Source organism: Hipposideros armiger, unplaced genomic scaffold (genome assembly GCF_001890085.2).
Source record: "Hipposideros armiger isolate ML-2016 unplaced genomic scaffold, ASM189008v1 scaffold_29, whole genome shotgun sequence".
Classification (NCBI taxonomy): domain Eukaryota; kingdom Metazoa; phylum Chordata; class Mammalia; order Chiroptera; family Hipposideridae; genus Hipposideros; species Hipposideros armiger.
Genome location: NW_017731379.1, coordinates 4,764,008 through 4,776,340, shown reverse-complemented (window position 1 = coordinate 4,776,340; position 12,333 = coordinate 4,764,008). Strand labels below are relative to the sequence as shown.

Below are 12,333 nucleotides of genomic sequence, written 5' to 3'. Positions count from 1 at the left end.
GGCCGCTCACTGCGGCTGCTGGCCACACACGGCAGCCCATGGCAACCCACTGCCACAGGGGCTGCAGCCTACGCCGTCGCAGGCAACTTATGGCAGCCCAGCTCCAGGTTGAGCTGTTGTTCAGCATCTTAGCTGTGGAGGGCAGTGTAACTGGCCCTCATATGTGGGATCCGAACCGGGGCCCCCTGATGTCCCAGGCTAGTTCTTAACCATCGTGCCACTCGGCTGGCCCAGTAGATGGCAAATTTTGAGTTGACTACTGCCCTTTGTAACATTAGTGAACTTTGAAGGAGGGCATTGGAGGCAAGGAATTAATATTAAAGAGTAGAGGGGTTTTTAATGGGGGAACTCAGCTCATTGGACTGAGGGCAAGGTCTTCAGGTTCAAAAGAAAGGTGAACCTTCAATTTTAAAAAGTGGATGCCAGTTTACTTTGTATACATAAAGTGTGTGTGCCGAGCATTTCAAGTAGTCCTTGAAACCCTTAAGCGATTGTATAGAGGAAGAGAAGGAACAAGGACTGGCAGAAAGAGCAGGAAACTCAACTGTTTTTTCTGTTTCAGACATTCCTGCTCAGTTCAGAGATAACCTCTAGAGTAATTCTGATAAGAAGTAATTCAACCCATGCTTGAATATCTTCATTAATTTTTAAAGTTTCAAAGTATAAACTCTTGCATTATTGTACAGCTAAAATTGTGAGTTATAATCTGCCATTATGAATCTTTCAGACATTGATCCTAGTTTTGTGTGCTGAAACAAAAACTGGGAAGTGTACTTATTTTGCCTTTTGCATAATGACAGTCATTTATTTACCTATTCAGAATTGACTAGCATGTGTTTTTGGTATGTACTATAGGCTGATTTTAGACCATCCATTATTCTTGTCACATTCCTCTGGATGTGTCCTTCAATAATTGTGGTTCTAGAATAGACATTTTGCAACATGTGTTCTGACCAATTTGAAATACAATGAAAATATTTATTACCTGCTACCTGAACATTGTACTTTTAATATTAGAGTCCTAGAATTTGGCTCTTAACTAGCTTTTAATAATCATACCACATTTGTTAGCTTATTGAGCTCGAATCTCTAGGTGTTTTTCTTATGAACTGCTACCAGGTCAAGTTTCTCTGTTCCATATTCTGTTAGTTTCTTTTGGGATGGTGTTAGGGTAGGGACATAAGAGACTGAATGATAGCAGCGTTAGAAGGTTTTTTTGCAGAATGTATTAATCAGTACAAAGGTATTGATTAATAGATTGGTGTGTATATGGATATATATATATATATATGTTTTATTATTATTATTTTTTTAATTGGGGGAAGGGAACAGTGTTGGGGAATTTGGGAAGGGGACCAGCCAAGTTCTTCAATCTTCGTTGTGGAGGGCGCCAGTTGTTATCTGGCTTCCCATCAGCAGCTCGTGGCCTCTAAGCTCAAGGTGCTGTGTTCAGTCTTAGTTGCAGGTGGGCATAGCCACCATCCATGTGGAAGTCGAACCAGCAGCCTTGTTGTTAAGAGCACATGCTCTATCCAATGAGCCATCCGGGTGGCAGCTCAGCTCAAGGTGCTGAGTTCAGTCTTAATTGAGGGTGGGCATAGCCCACCGTCGAACAGCCATGTTGTTGTTAGGAGCACGTGCTCTCACTAGCTGAGCCATCCTGTCACCTGTTGGCAGATCAGCGGCAGCTCAGCTCAGGCGCAGCTCACTGGCCCATGTGGGAATCGAACTAGCGGCCCTGTTGCTCAGAGCTTGCGCTCTTAAGCTAACTCTTAACCAACTGAGTCACTTGGCCTGCCCAAGAGAGATCTTTATTGATGTGATATTATATTTTTTCCTTAGCTTGTTTCAACTTTCATTAACTATCTGGAGAAAGAATTAGAATCTATAGTCCTCAATTTTGTATATTACACAAATATTCAAAAGTGCTTAGGCAGCAGGATGTTAGCATTATTTTAAAGTGTTTCCCCACAGATTGCTTTTAGTTGTTAGAGAGTAAAAATAGTAATTAGCAAGTAGAGACATCAGACAACACCCTGACTGGATGCTCAGAATCAGCAGCACTAATGAGGCATAGTTGGACATTGTGTGCTTCCAGATGTGTGATATGCTGAGGGAGACACAATATCCCCTATGTATTGTAGTACTCTGGCCAAGAATGTGTAACCTCAATCAAGATTAAAGGAGGCTAAAGAAATGTTACAAGTAAATGCTATTCTTGTTCCTAGGCTGGATCCTAAAAAGGACATTAGGCCATATGGTAATTTGGAATGTGGATGGTAGATGGTAGCGTAGGTAGGTATTAGTGTAAATTTATGAAGCTGATAACTCTGCTGTGGTTGCAGAAAAGAATATCCTTATTCTTAGAAAATGCAAGTGTAAGTATTTAGGGGTAAGGGGCCATGATTTAAAATATTTTTTATACACACACATGCATATGCAAATGTTTATATATATGTAGCTAGAACACAAAGTAAATGGAATAAGATGTCAATGTCAACAATAGGTGAATCTGGGTAAAGAAAATATGTTCTTTTTAAAAAGATTTTATGGGGAATTGGGGAAGGGGAACAGCACTGGGGAATCAGGGGAAGGGGAACAGACAAGTTGCTGTCGTTTTGTTCTTCAGTCTAGTTGTGGAGGATGTTGCTTCACTGGCCCAGGCTGGCACCATCATAGCACTCTTCCCGGGCGAGGTAGATCAGTCGCCAGCCTCTGGACGGCCGCTCACTGCGGCTGCTGGCCACTCACACTGGCTGCTGGCTACACACGGTAGCCCATGGCAGCCCACTGCAGCAAGAGCTGCAGCCTACGCTGTCGCCGGTGACCCACGGCAGACCAGCCCCAGGTCAAGCTGCCGTTCACCATCTTAGCTGTAGAGGGCAGTGTCACTGTCCCTCATATGTGGAATCTGAACCGGGGCCCTCTGTCGTCCCAGGCCAGTTCTTAACCAACACGCCACTCGGCTGGCCCAAGAATATATGTTCTTTGTCTTATTTTTATTTTAGTAACTTTGTGAATTTGAAATGATCTCCAAATAGAATGTTTCTAAAAATATCCTTACAGTAATAATATGAAATTTAATAGGAATAATGTACTAGACTTAAGTTCAGAACATAATTTGGGAGACATCTGCTTTCATAGCATTTCATATGAAAAAGAACAAGGTATTGGTGGCCATTAGGTTATATCCATGCATTTGCTATTATGAAAAATGCTGAAATAAATATCTCCTTGTATATATATATGAGATGGCTTTAAGGTACATAACTAGAAGTGGAATTGCTAGGTCATAATACATTACTCACCAACTTTTAAAATACCATGACACACATACAAAACGATAATATTTCTTCAGTAAAAAGAGGCGACTACTTAAAGTTGGTGGTAAGTGGCCTAAAGGCTCTAGCCATTCAGGTCCCACCCTGCTGAACCAAGGTCACACTCAGCCCATCGAGGGCATACCATTTGGAAAACTAAGTAGTTCATAGATATATACATCTTTAGCATTATTAGATACTGCTGAATTTCTCCCCAAAGTGATTATGCCAGGTTATTAAAATACCACTGTATTGTCTATTGCTGTCTAACAGAATACTCTCAAACTTAGCAATTTAAAACATTTGTTATCTCACATGGTTTCTGTGACTCAGGAACCCGTGAATGGCTTAGCTAGGTGCTTCTGGCCCAGGGTCTCTCACGTGGTTGCAGTCAAGATGTCAGCTATGGCTGTGATCTGAAAGCTTGAATGGGGTTGGACATTTACTTTTTAGGATGGCTTACTCACATAGCTTTTGGCGGGAGGCCTCAGTCCCTTGCCCTGTTGGCCTCATGGTAGGGCTGTTTGATGTATCTTCATGAGATGGCAGCTAGCCTCCCCAGAATGAGTGCTCCAAGGGGGAGTGAGGTGGTAGCCAATGTGTTTTATTATCTAGTGTCATAGTCACACATCATCACTTCCTCAGTAATTTATTTGTTAGCACTGAGTCACTAAGTCTGGCCCTCCTTAAGTGGAGGGAAATTAAGCTCTACTTTTTAAAAAAAAGAGTGATAAGAATTTGTGCACATATTTTAAAACCACACACAGAGTTACCACTTCTTCATGATTGTTCATTCATCCAGCAAATATTTATTAAATGCCTGTTAATGTGCCAGATACTGTTCTAGGTCCTGGAGATTCTGCAATAAGCAAAACGGTAAAAAATTCCCAGACCAATGGAACTTTCTCTTTCTAGTAAGGGGAAACAGATGATAAAGTAAAGTAAATAAGTAGAATATATATTGTGTTTATAGTGAAAAGTGCTACCATGAAAAATAGAGCAGAGAATGTTGTGGGGTAGGGTATAATTTTAAATGGGATGGTCAGAGGAGGTCTGAAAAGATGACATTTGAGTAGAGATGAGCCACTGAGACCTGTGAATGTCTGGGGCAAGAGAATTTAGGCAGAAGGAACAACAAATGCAAATGACCTTATTACTTATGGGTTTGTTTGTTTTTTCCATGTTTGTTTTTTAACTGAGCAGCTTGAAAGGCTGGGAGTTGCCACTAATTGATATAGCAAAGACTGGTACATTGTTTTTAAGGGAAAGTCAGGAGTTCAGTTTTGGGCAAGTTACGGTACTTTAGAGGTACTTATTAGATGTTAGTTAAGTGGTGATGTCAGTTGGTTTCCGGTGAGGTCTAGGCTGGAGATACCAATTGGGAGCCAGTGGCATAGAGATGGTGTTCAAAAGCTTGTGACTTGAGGTCATCAAGAAGAGATTGGGTGTAGATAGAAAAGTGAGAATAGTCACTTTTGGTCCAATTACTAAACCCAGAGTACTGTCACTCTTAAGAGGTGGGAGCATTAATAGAGGAACAAAACAAGACTAAGAAAGAGTGGCAAGTGAAACAAGGAAATTCAGAAGCGAGTATACTGAAAGCTAAGTGAAGAAAGTGTTTCAAGGAGGTATTTTGTTATATGTCAATTATAATTTATATATTTTTTAAAAATGGTAAGTTTTTAAAACACCGCTGATAGTTTAGGTAAGGGAAGACTGAGAAGTGACCATTGGGTTTAGCGATGTGGAGGTCATTAGTGACCTTGACAGAGTATGTTTTAGTGGGATTGTGAAACCACAGTCATTATTGGAATTGGTTCAAGAAAGAGCAAGAGGAGGAAAATTTGAAATAGCAAGTTTAGACACTCTTCCTAGGTGTTTCATTATATAGCGAAGGACAGAAATGGGGCTTTTAGTGGGAGCAGAAAGTACAGGGTCAAGAGGGGGCTTGCTGCTGTTACTTTAAAAAGGGAAGAAATAATAGCAGTTGATGGGAAAGATCCACTAGAACAGTGAAAACTCCATGTAGGAGATAAGAGACAATTGCTATAGTAATGTCCTACAACACTGTAACATAATTTTGTAAACAAATATATGAAAATGAATAAATTTTGATATAAAAAGATTCATGTGGGAGAGATGAAATTTAATAATGAAAAAAATAGCTACTGTTTTTTCTCATTTTACTTTCTATCACATTTTCTCCTCAAAATAATAATACCTTTTAGATTTGAACATTTAAGCTAAAAAATGTTCTGCCACATTACTTTTTCAGTCTTTATTCTGGCACTTCGGGAAAAAACTTTTTAAAGAAATAATGGTTCTAGTTTTCTTTTTAACTTCTTGAAAGATAATACTTATTGGCCCATGGTAAATTAAATGATAGTATTTAACACCATTATTATGGTTTATAGTCATTTTTCTTCTAGTTTTTTTGTGAAAGAAAGAAGTTTGCTTATAAAAATTGGTAGCATTTAGGTGCTGATAAGTTACTTCAATACAAATGTAGCAAAGGTGCCTTCTAGTGGCTGCCTAATGGAATTGCATGTGAGTCTTGCAAATCATTTATTCTTTGAACAGAAATTTATTGAGTGCAGTATGTGCCAAGCACATGGTCTTTCCTCTCATGGAAGCTTATAGTTTAGAGAAGGGGAGAGGCATTCATAAAATGATCACAAAAGAACTTAAAAATTACAACTCTTAAATACTTGTATGTGTGCTAAAGAGAACCTTAAATAGGGGTATTTTACCTAGCTGAACAGGCCGGAAGAGTAATGTTTGAGCTGAGGTCTGAAGAATTACTAGAAGTTAAGTGAGGAAGACAGTGTGTTCTAGGCATAGGAACTGCATTTGTGAACAGCTCTGTGATAGGAGGAAGCATGGCGAATATAAGGGACTTTGATGAAGGCCAGTGTAGCTGGAACAGAGATAATAGGAATAAGGGGCATAGATAAAATGAGAAAATGTGCATTTTATAGTCTCGTTAAGAGTTGTGTCTGTAGTTTAAGAACAAGAGTAAGCTATTGCAGAGTTGGATTGGGAAACATATTAACTAGATTTGTGTTTTTTAAATTATAACAAAGTACATATAACATAAAATTTACTATCTTTACCATTTTGAGTGTACAGTTCAGTAATATTAAGTATATTAATTACATTGTTGTGCAGTCATTACCACCATCCATCTTAAATTTGTGTTTTAAAGAGATTATTTTGGTTGCAGTTTTGAGATGGATTAGTGAGGCAACAGTTGCTGGGATGTTCTCCATGAGAAGCCACCCAGAGAGGGGTAGGTGCTGAAATTCACTGCGGGTCGGGGCCACTGGGTGTCCTGCGCACTGGCCAGCTAGCTGCCTTGTGCCACAGGAACAAGCGGAGAACATACTGAAACCAGAAGAAAGGCCCCTTTCTCCTCTGGTGTTCTTCCAGTTGCTCCTACTGAAGACAAACGGGAAATGGCCATTGCACAGACAACCAACAACGCCTGCCCCAATGCCTGAGGGCCCCTCCCATTGTGTGTATAGGCATGGCATTCTGTGGGCCTATTTTGGTATACAAACACTAGGCCAATAATAAAACATTTAGTTTAAGGCCCAATTTTGATCTTATTAATTTGATTTTAGGTAAAGCCATGTTGTGTAGATTCCATGAGCTGATAGAATAAGAGAACTTGGTATATCATATGTTCCTAAACCTGGCTATAGATATGAATCATCTGGCGAATTTGTTAAAAATTCAAGTTCTGAGTACTTTCACTGGCAAATTTAAAGCAACTTGAGCATCAAAACAATAACAGGAATAAGTTATAACATTGAGGGGGAAAAAAGAATTCATGAGTCCATGCTGATACTAAAAAGATTATAAAGAACTAGAGGAATGGAAAGCTCTTTTTAAGAGAAGACAACTAGGGCCGGCCGAGTGGCGCGTTGGTTAAGAGCTGGCTTGGGATGCCAGAGGGCCCCGGTTTGGATCCCACATATGAGGGCCAGTGACACTGCCCTCCACAGCTAAGATGCTGAACAACAGCTCAACCTGGAGCTGGGTTGCTGTGAGGCGACGGCATAGGCTGCAGCCCCTGCTGCAGTGGGTTGCCATGGGCTACCGTGTGTAGCCAGCAGCCAGCGTGAATGGCCAACAGCTGCCGTGAGTAGCTGTCCAGAAGCCGGCGACTGATCTGCCTCGTCCAGGAAGAGCGCAATGATGGTGCCAGCTTGGGCCAGTGAAGCAACATCCTCCACAACTAGACTGAAGAACAAAACAACAGCAACTTGTCTGTTCCCCTTCCCCCAATTCCCCAATAAAATCTTAAAAAAAAAAAAGAAAGAAAAGACAACTAATAAATATAGTTAAGAGTGTTCTAATTCTATCATCAGTGAATCCAATCATTACTGTGATGGTTGTAAACTGATGATAGAATTAGAACACTCGAGGGCCGGCCGAGTGGCACGTTGGTTAAGAACTGGCTTGGGATGCCAGAGGGCCCCGGTTCGGATCCCACATATGAGGGCCAGTGACACTGCCCTCTACAGCTAAGATGCAGAACAACAGCTCGACCTGGAGCTGGGCTGCTGTGGGTCGCCGGCGACGGCGTAGGCTGCAGTCCCCTGCTGCAGTCGGCTGCCGTAAGCTACCGTGTGTAGCCAGCAGCCAGCATGAGCGGCCAGCAGCCGCAGTGAGCGGCCATCCAGAGACTGGCGACTGATCTGCCTCAACCGGGAAGAGCACAGTGATGGTGCCAGCTTGGGCCAGTGAAGCAATATCCTACACAACTCTACTGAAGAACAAAACAACTTGTCTACCTGTCTGTTCCTCTTCCCCGATTCCCAATGCTATTCCCCTCCCCCCAATTCCCCAATAAAATCTTAAAAAAAAGAACACTCGAACTATATTTTTGCTAAAATGCGGCATATTTTGGTGGAGTACAGGGTATTTCACACAGTCTCAAACTATCACCATACAGATTATTTATCAATTACAAAAGGCAAAGTTCACCTTTACATACTGGTAGACAGCACTTGAACCAAATAATCAAGCATGGCATTGCCAATAATGGGACAAACTGACATATTGTGCTTTGTAATATGATAAACGGAGGAGGACATGACTTCAGCAATGTAGTGTTCTGGCCCCCAAAAAGTTTAACCTGAACACAAACCCTTATATCTAGCATGAGGAACACGAGGAAACAAATCTAAATTAAGGATCACTCGACAAAACATCTGACCTGGACTCTTCACAATTGTCAGTGTCATGAATGAGAAAAACAAACCAAAGAACCTAGAGAATTGTTCTGGGCTAAAAACAACTAAAAAAAAAATATGACAACTAAATGCAATGAATGATCCTTGAGTGGATCCTGGATATTAAAAAAGCATTATTGGGACAACTGGGGGAATGTGAAGGGATTTTATATTACACAGTATTGGATCAATATGAAATCTCCTGAGTGTAGTTATATAGATAGATGAACATCCTTATGCTTAGGAGATAAATGCTGAAATTTTAATACTTAGAGATGAAGTGTCTTGATGTCCACAGCCTAATCTCACTCAAGTGGTTCAGCAAATAAAACCACCTCTATCCACAAATGGTAACATTACATAGAAAATCTCAAAGAATCTTCCAAAAAGCTGCTAGACTTAGTAAGTGAATTCAGCAAGGTCACAAGATCCAAATTCAACATACACAGTCAATTATATTTTTATGTACTAGAAATGAATAATTCAAAATTGAAATTGAAAAAAGCATTATCTATAACTGTACCAAATACATAAACACTTAGGTATAATTTAATATGTTCAAGGTTTGTATGTTGAAAACTATAAAACATTGATGAAAGAAATCAAGACCTAAATAAATAGAGATACACCATGTTCTTGGATTGGGAGATATGATGTTGATAATCTGTAGGTTTGATGCAATCCCAGTTAAAACTCAGTTTCAGAAATTTAAGCTAGGTGAAATGAGACTTTCTTGAAATGTATTTTGGCTTAGTGAGAGAGAAAGAAAGAGTTTGGCAAGATACTGGGAACTAGTGATTTAGGAATTGTCAGTAAAAGAATAATTGTAAGCTTAAGAGGGTAATTTTGCCAAAGGGGTGTATATATATACAAGTATGCTTGTATATATATCTACAGATCTAGATATCTATAGAAGGAACAGTAGTTGTTCCCTAAGTGGAGAACTGGTAAGGACAGGGATGTGAAGGGAGATTTTTCATTGTATATACCCTTTTGTATCTTGGGTTTTGTGCCATATTAATATATTACCTATTTAACACTTATTTTAAAATATTTTCAAATTCATAAAGATATTAATGTTTATAACATGAGAAATTGTGATCCTTCTTCAAGGTCATATAATCTGCATTAGATTGAAAGTTGGAATTTCTTTTTTCACCTAGATGTTAAGTTTAGACATATTAGAGATTCTGCTTTATATAAATTTATTTTCTTGCTTGGAGTGGCAATATTAATTCCAAATAATGGAAAGAAACTGCTCTTGAAAGTTTTAATCAACATTTATGAACTCTATAATTGCTACCTTAGTATTTATCTTAACTATTTCCATGTTCATTTTTATAATTTCATCAACCAGGGGGTTTTGTTTTACTGGTACAAAGAGGTCACTGTGTCTGTATGAGCTGACCTGGGCTATAATTGGCTTTTAGTGGTTTCATGTGTTCTCTTTTGCTCCTCTGAAGGACCAGTTGTCCCTTTCAAGAGGCTGGTTTAGCAGTGAAGTTTGCTATGTTAGAGTGGAGTAATTGATTTGAGTTATTCTTTCCTTGGACTCCAAGCATGTTTGAATTGACCAGTATTTCTGATGAGAGGTAATGGAGAAGTTTAAATAAGGAAGGGAAAGGACAAAGAGCTTCCTCTTGAACAAAAAGTCAGACCTGCTGAAAGGGGTGAAAAACTATTTACCTTCTTTTGCAAAAGCTGTTTGCTTTTAATTTAGGTCTTTCCCCAAAGTACTTGACAACAAACAAAAGAGGCAAAAATTTATGTATTCTGTCTCCTTCCCCAATTTTTGGGAGCAAAAAAAAGGTTTATGTTGTTGTACTTACTTACCTTGTCTTATGTATCACAGAAAAGTAGATGGTTTCAATAAAAAATTTTTTCTATTTCAGTTTTATTGATCTTTTTGATAGTTTGAGTCAACAAAAAGTTTTTTTCTGTTGAATATTTTGAAGTTTATATTTAATAGGTCTAAAGGGCAGAGGTTGAGGCATTGTTTTATGTGGAGCTAATCAAGAAGGAGGATAACCTTTTTTCTGGCTCACTGAAGGGTGGTGAACTCTTATCTCCAAAGACTGGTCATATGGTTGGTTATGTTTTGATGTTGGTACTTTCTTGGTCTAGGGGTTAGCAGGAGGATTTCAGATAGCCACTAGGACTCTGTAGAGCAAGTCCTCCCATCTTATCTTCATAATTATCTTGTTGAATCTTAGCTCTTTGCTTTTCCTTACACAGTTCAGAATCAGCTAGTCAAATTCTACAAAAATCCTTTTGGAGTTTTGGCTTGAATTACATTGACTCTATAGGTTATTTTTGGAAGAAGTAGCATATTTATAGTATTAAGTCTTCCTATCTATCAATATAGTTTATTTCTCCATTTATTCAGATAGTCTTTTTTAATGAATCTAATTGTATAACCTTGCTCATCAAAGACTTAGGCACCTTTTATTCAATTTATTTCTAAGTAACTTACATTTGATTCACTGTAAATAGAATTGTTTAAATTTTTATAGTTTCTATTTCATTATCTTACTGTGTTGGACAGGACCTCCAGTGTAGTAGTGGAAGAGAAGTGGTATAGAAGGCACACTTTTATCAGGTTAAGTTATCTCTAGTTTATCTCTAGTTTGCTAGGAAGTGTTTTTTTTCTTTTTTAATATTATATCAGTGGATTTTGAATATTATCAGACACTTTTCTGCACCTATTGAAATGAACATGTTGATTTTCTCCTTTAATCTGTTGATGTGATACTACTAGCTTGGAAATAATACTTTTTGCTTCTTTTGCTCCCTGCCCCCTAGGTGATTTGTGGAGCTATGATTTCTTCAGTGGTGAGTTTGTGGTATCACCTGAACCAGACACAAGTGTCCACACTCTTGATCCCCAGAAGCACAAGTATATTATCTTGGGGAGTGATGGACTTTGGAATATGATTCCACCTCAAGATGCCATCTCAATGTGCCAGGACCAAGAGGAGAAAAAATACTTGATGGTGAGGAGTGACTCAATAATTTGATATTATTGTGTACATGTTGTTCTGGTACTTTTCTCGGGGTCTTGAATATAAACTAAGGATGTTCACCTTAAGTAGATTTTTGCATTTGCCTGTCTCTAGAAGTAAAACATAGATCTTGCAGCTCATTAGGGGAATGAGGCAGGAAATAAATAAATGAAACTAGATAACAAAACATATAACCACTGGCTTCGTTATGAACAGCCCTTGACTTCTGGCGAATGAAACCTCGCCAATCCTTTTGTAATTCACACACCATAAAATTTACCCCTTTAAAGCATATAATTCAGTGGTTCTTAGTATATTCTCAAAGTTGTGTAACTATCACCACTGTCTAATCCCAGAACATTTTCATCATTGCTCCCTCCTCCCTCCCACCTCCCAGACACACACAAAACCAACCCCTAACCATCAGCAACTGCTCACTATCTCCTACTGCCCCTGCCCCCTGGCACCCTCTACTCTTTCTGTCTCTTATTTGCCTGTTTTTGGATATTTCATATAAATGAGATCATAAAGTATGTGGCCTTTGTGTCTGACTTCTTTCACTTGAGCATGTGTTCAGGGTTCATTCATGTTATTTCTGTCTGTATTTTACTCCTTTTTTATAACTGAATAATTTTTCATTGATGGAAATACGGCATTTTATTTATCCATCCATTTTTCAATTGATAGATATTTGGGATATGTCTGTTTTTGGCTATTATGAATGACATTGCTAAAACATTCATGAACAAGTTTTTAAGATTTTTTTTTTTT

The 12,333-nt window shown here is 38.8% G+C and overlaps 1 protein-coding gene and 1 long non-coding RNA gene across 3 annotated transcripts in view; one reads left to right on the top strand and one right to left on the bottom strand.

Annotated features, from left to right (window-relative positions):
• The window catches only part of PPM1D (protein phosphatase, Mg2+/Mn2+ dependent 1D), a 47,246-nt gene that overhangs the window by 24,641 nt on the left and 10,272 nt on the right, over window positions 1-12,333 (top strand). For both annotated transcript variants that reach the window (XM_019636760.1, XM_019636762.1), the window contains exon 4: window positions 11,363-11,553. In XM_019636760.1, coding sequence (XP_019492305.1) covers window positions 11,363-11,553 — 191 coding nt within the window. The remainder of the gene's footprint in view (window positions 1-11,362; window positions 11,554-12,333) is intronic.
• LOC109379813 (uncharacterized) overlaps window positions 6,730-12,333 on the bottom strand; it is a 17,019-nt gene continuing 11,415 nt past the window's right edge. Inside the window, exon 4 of the long non-coding RNA XR_002123278.1 lies at window positions 6,730-6,758. This is a non-coding gene — a long non-coding RNA (uncharacterized LOC109379813). The remainder of the gene's footprint in view (window positions 6,759-12,333) is intronic.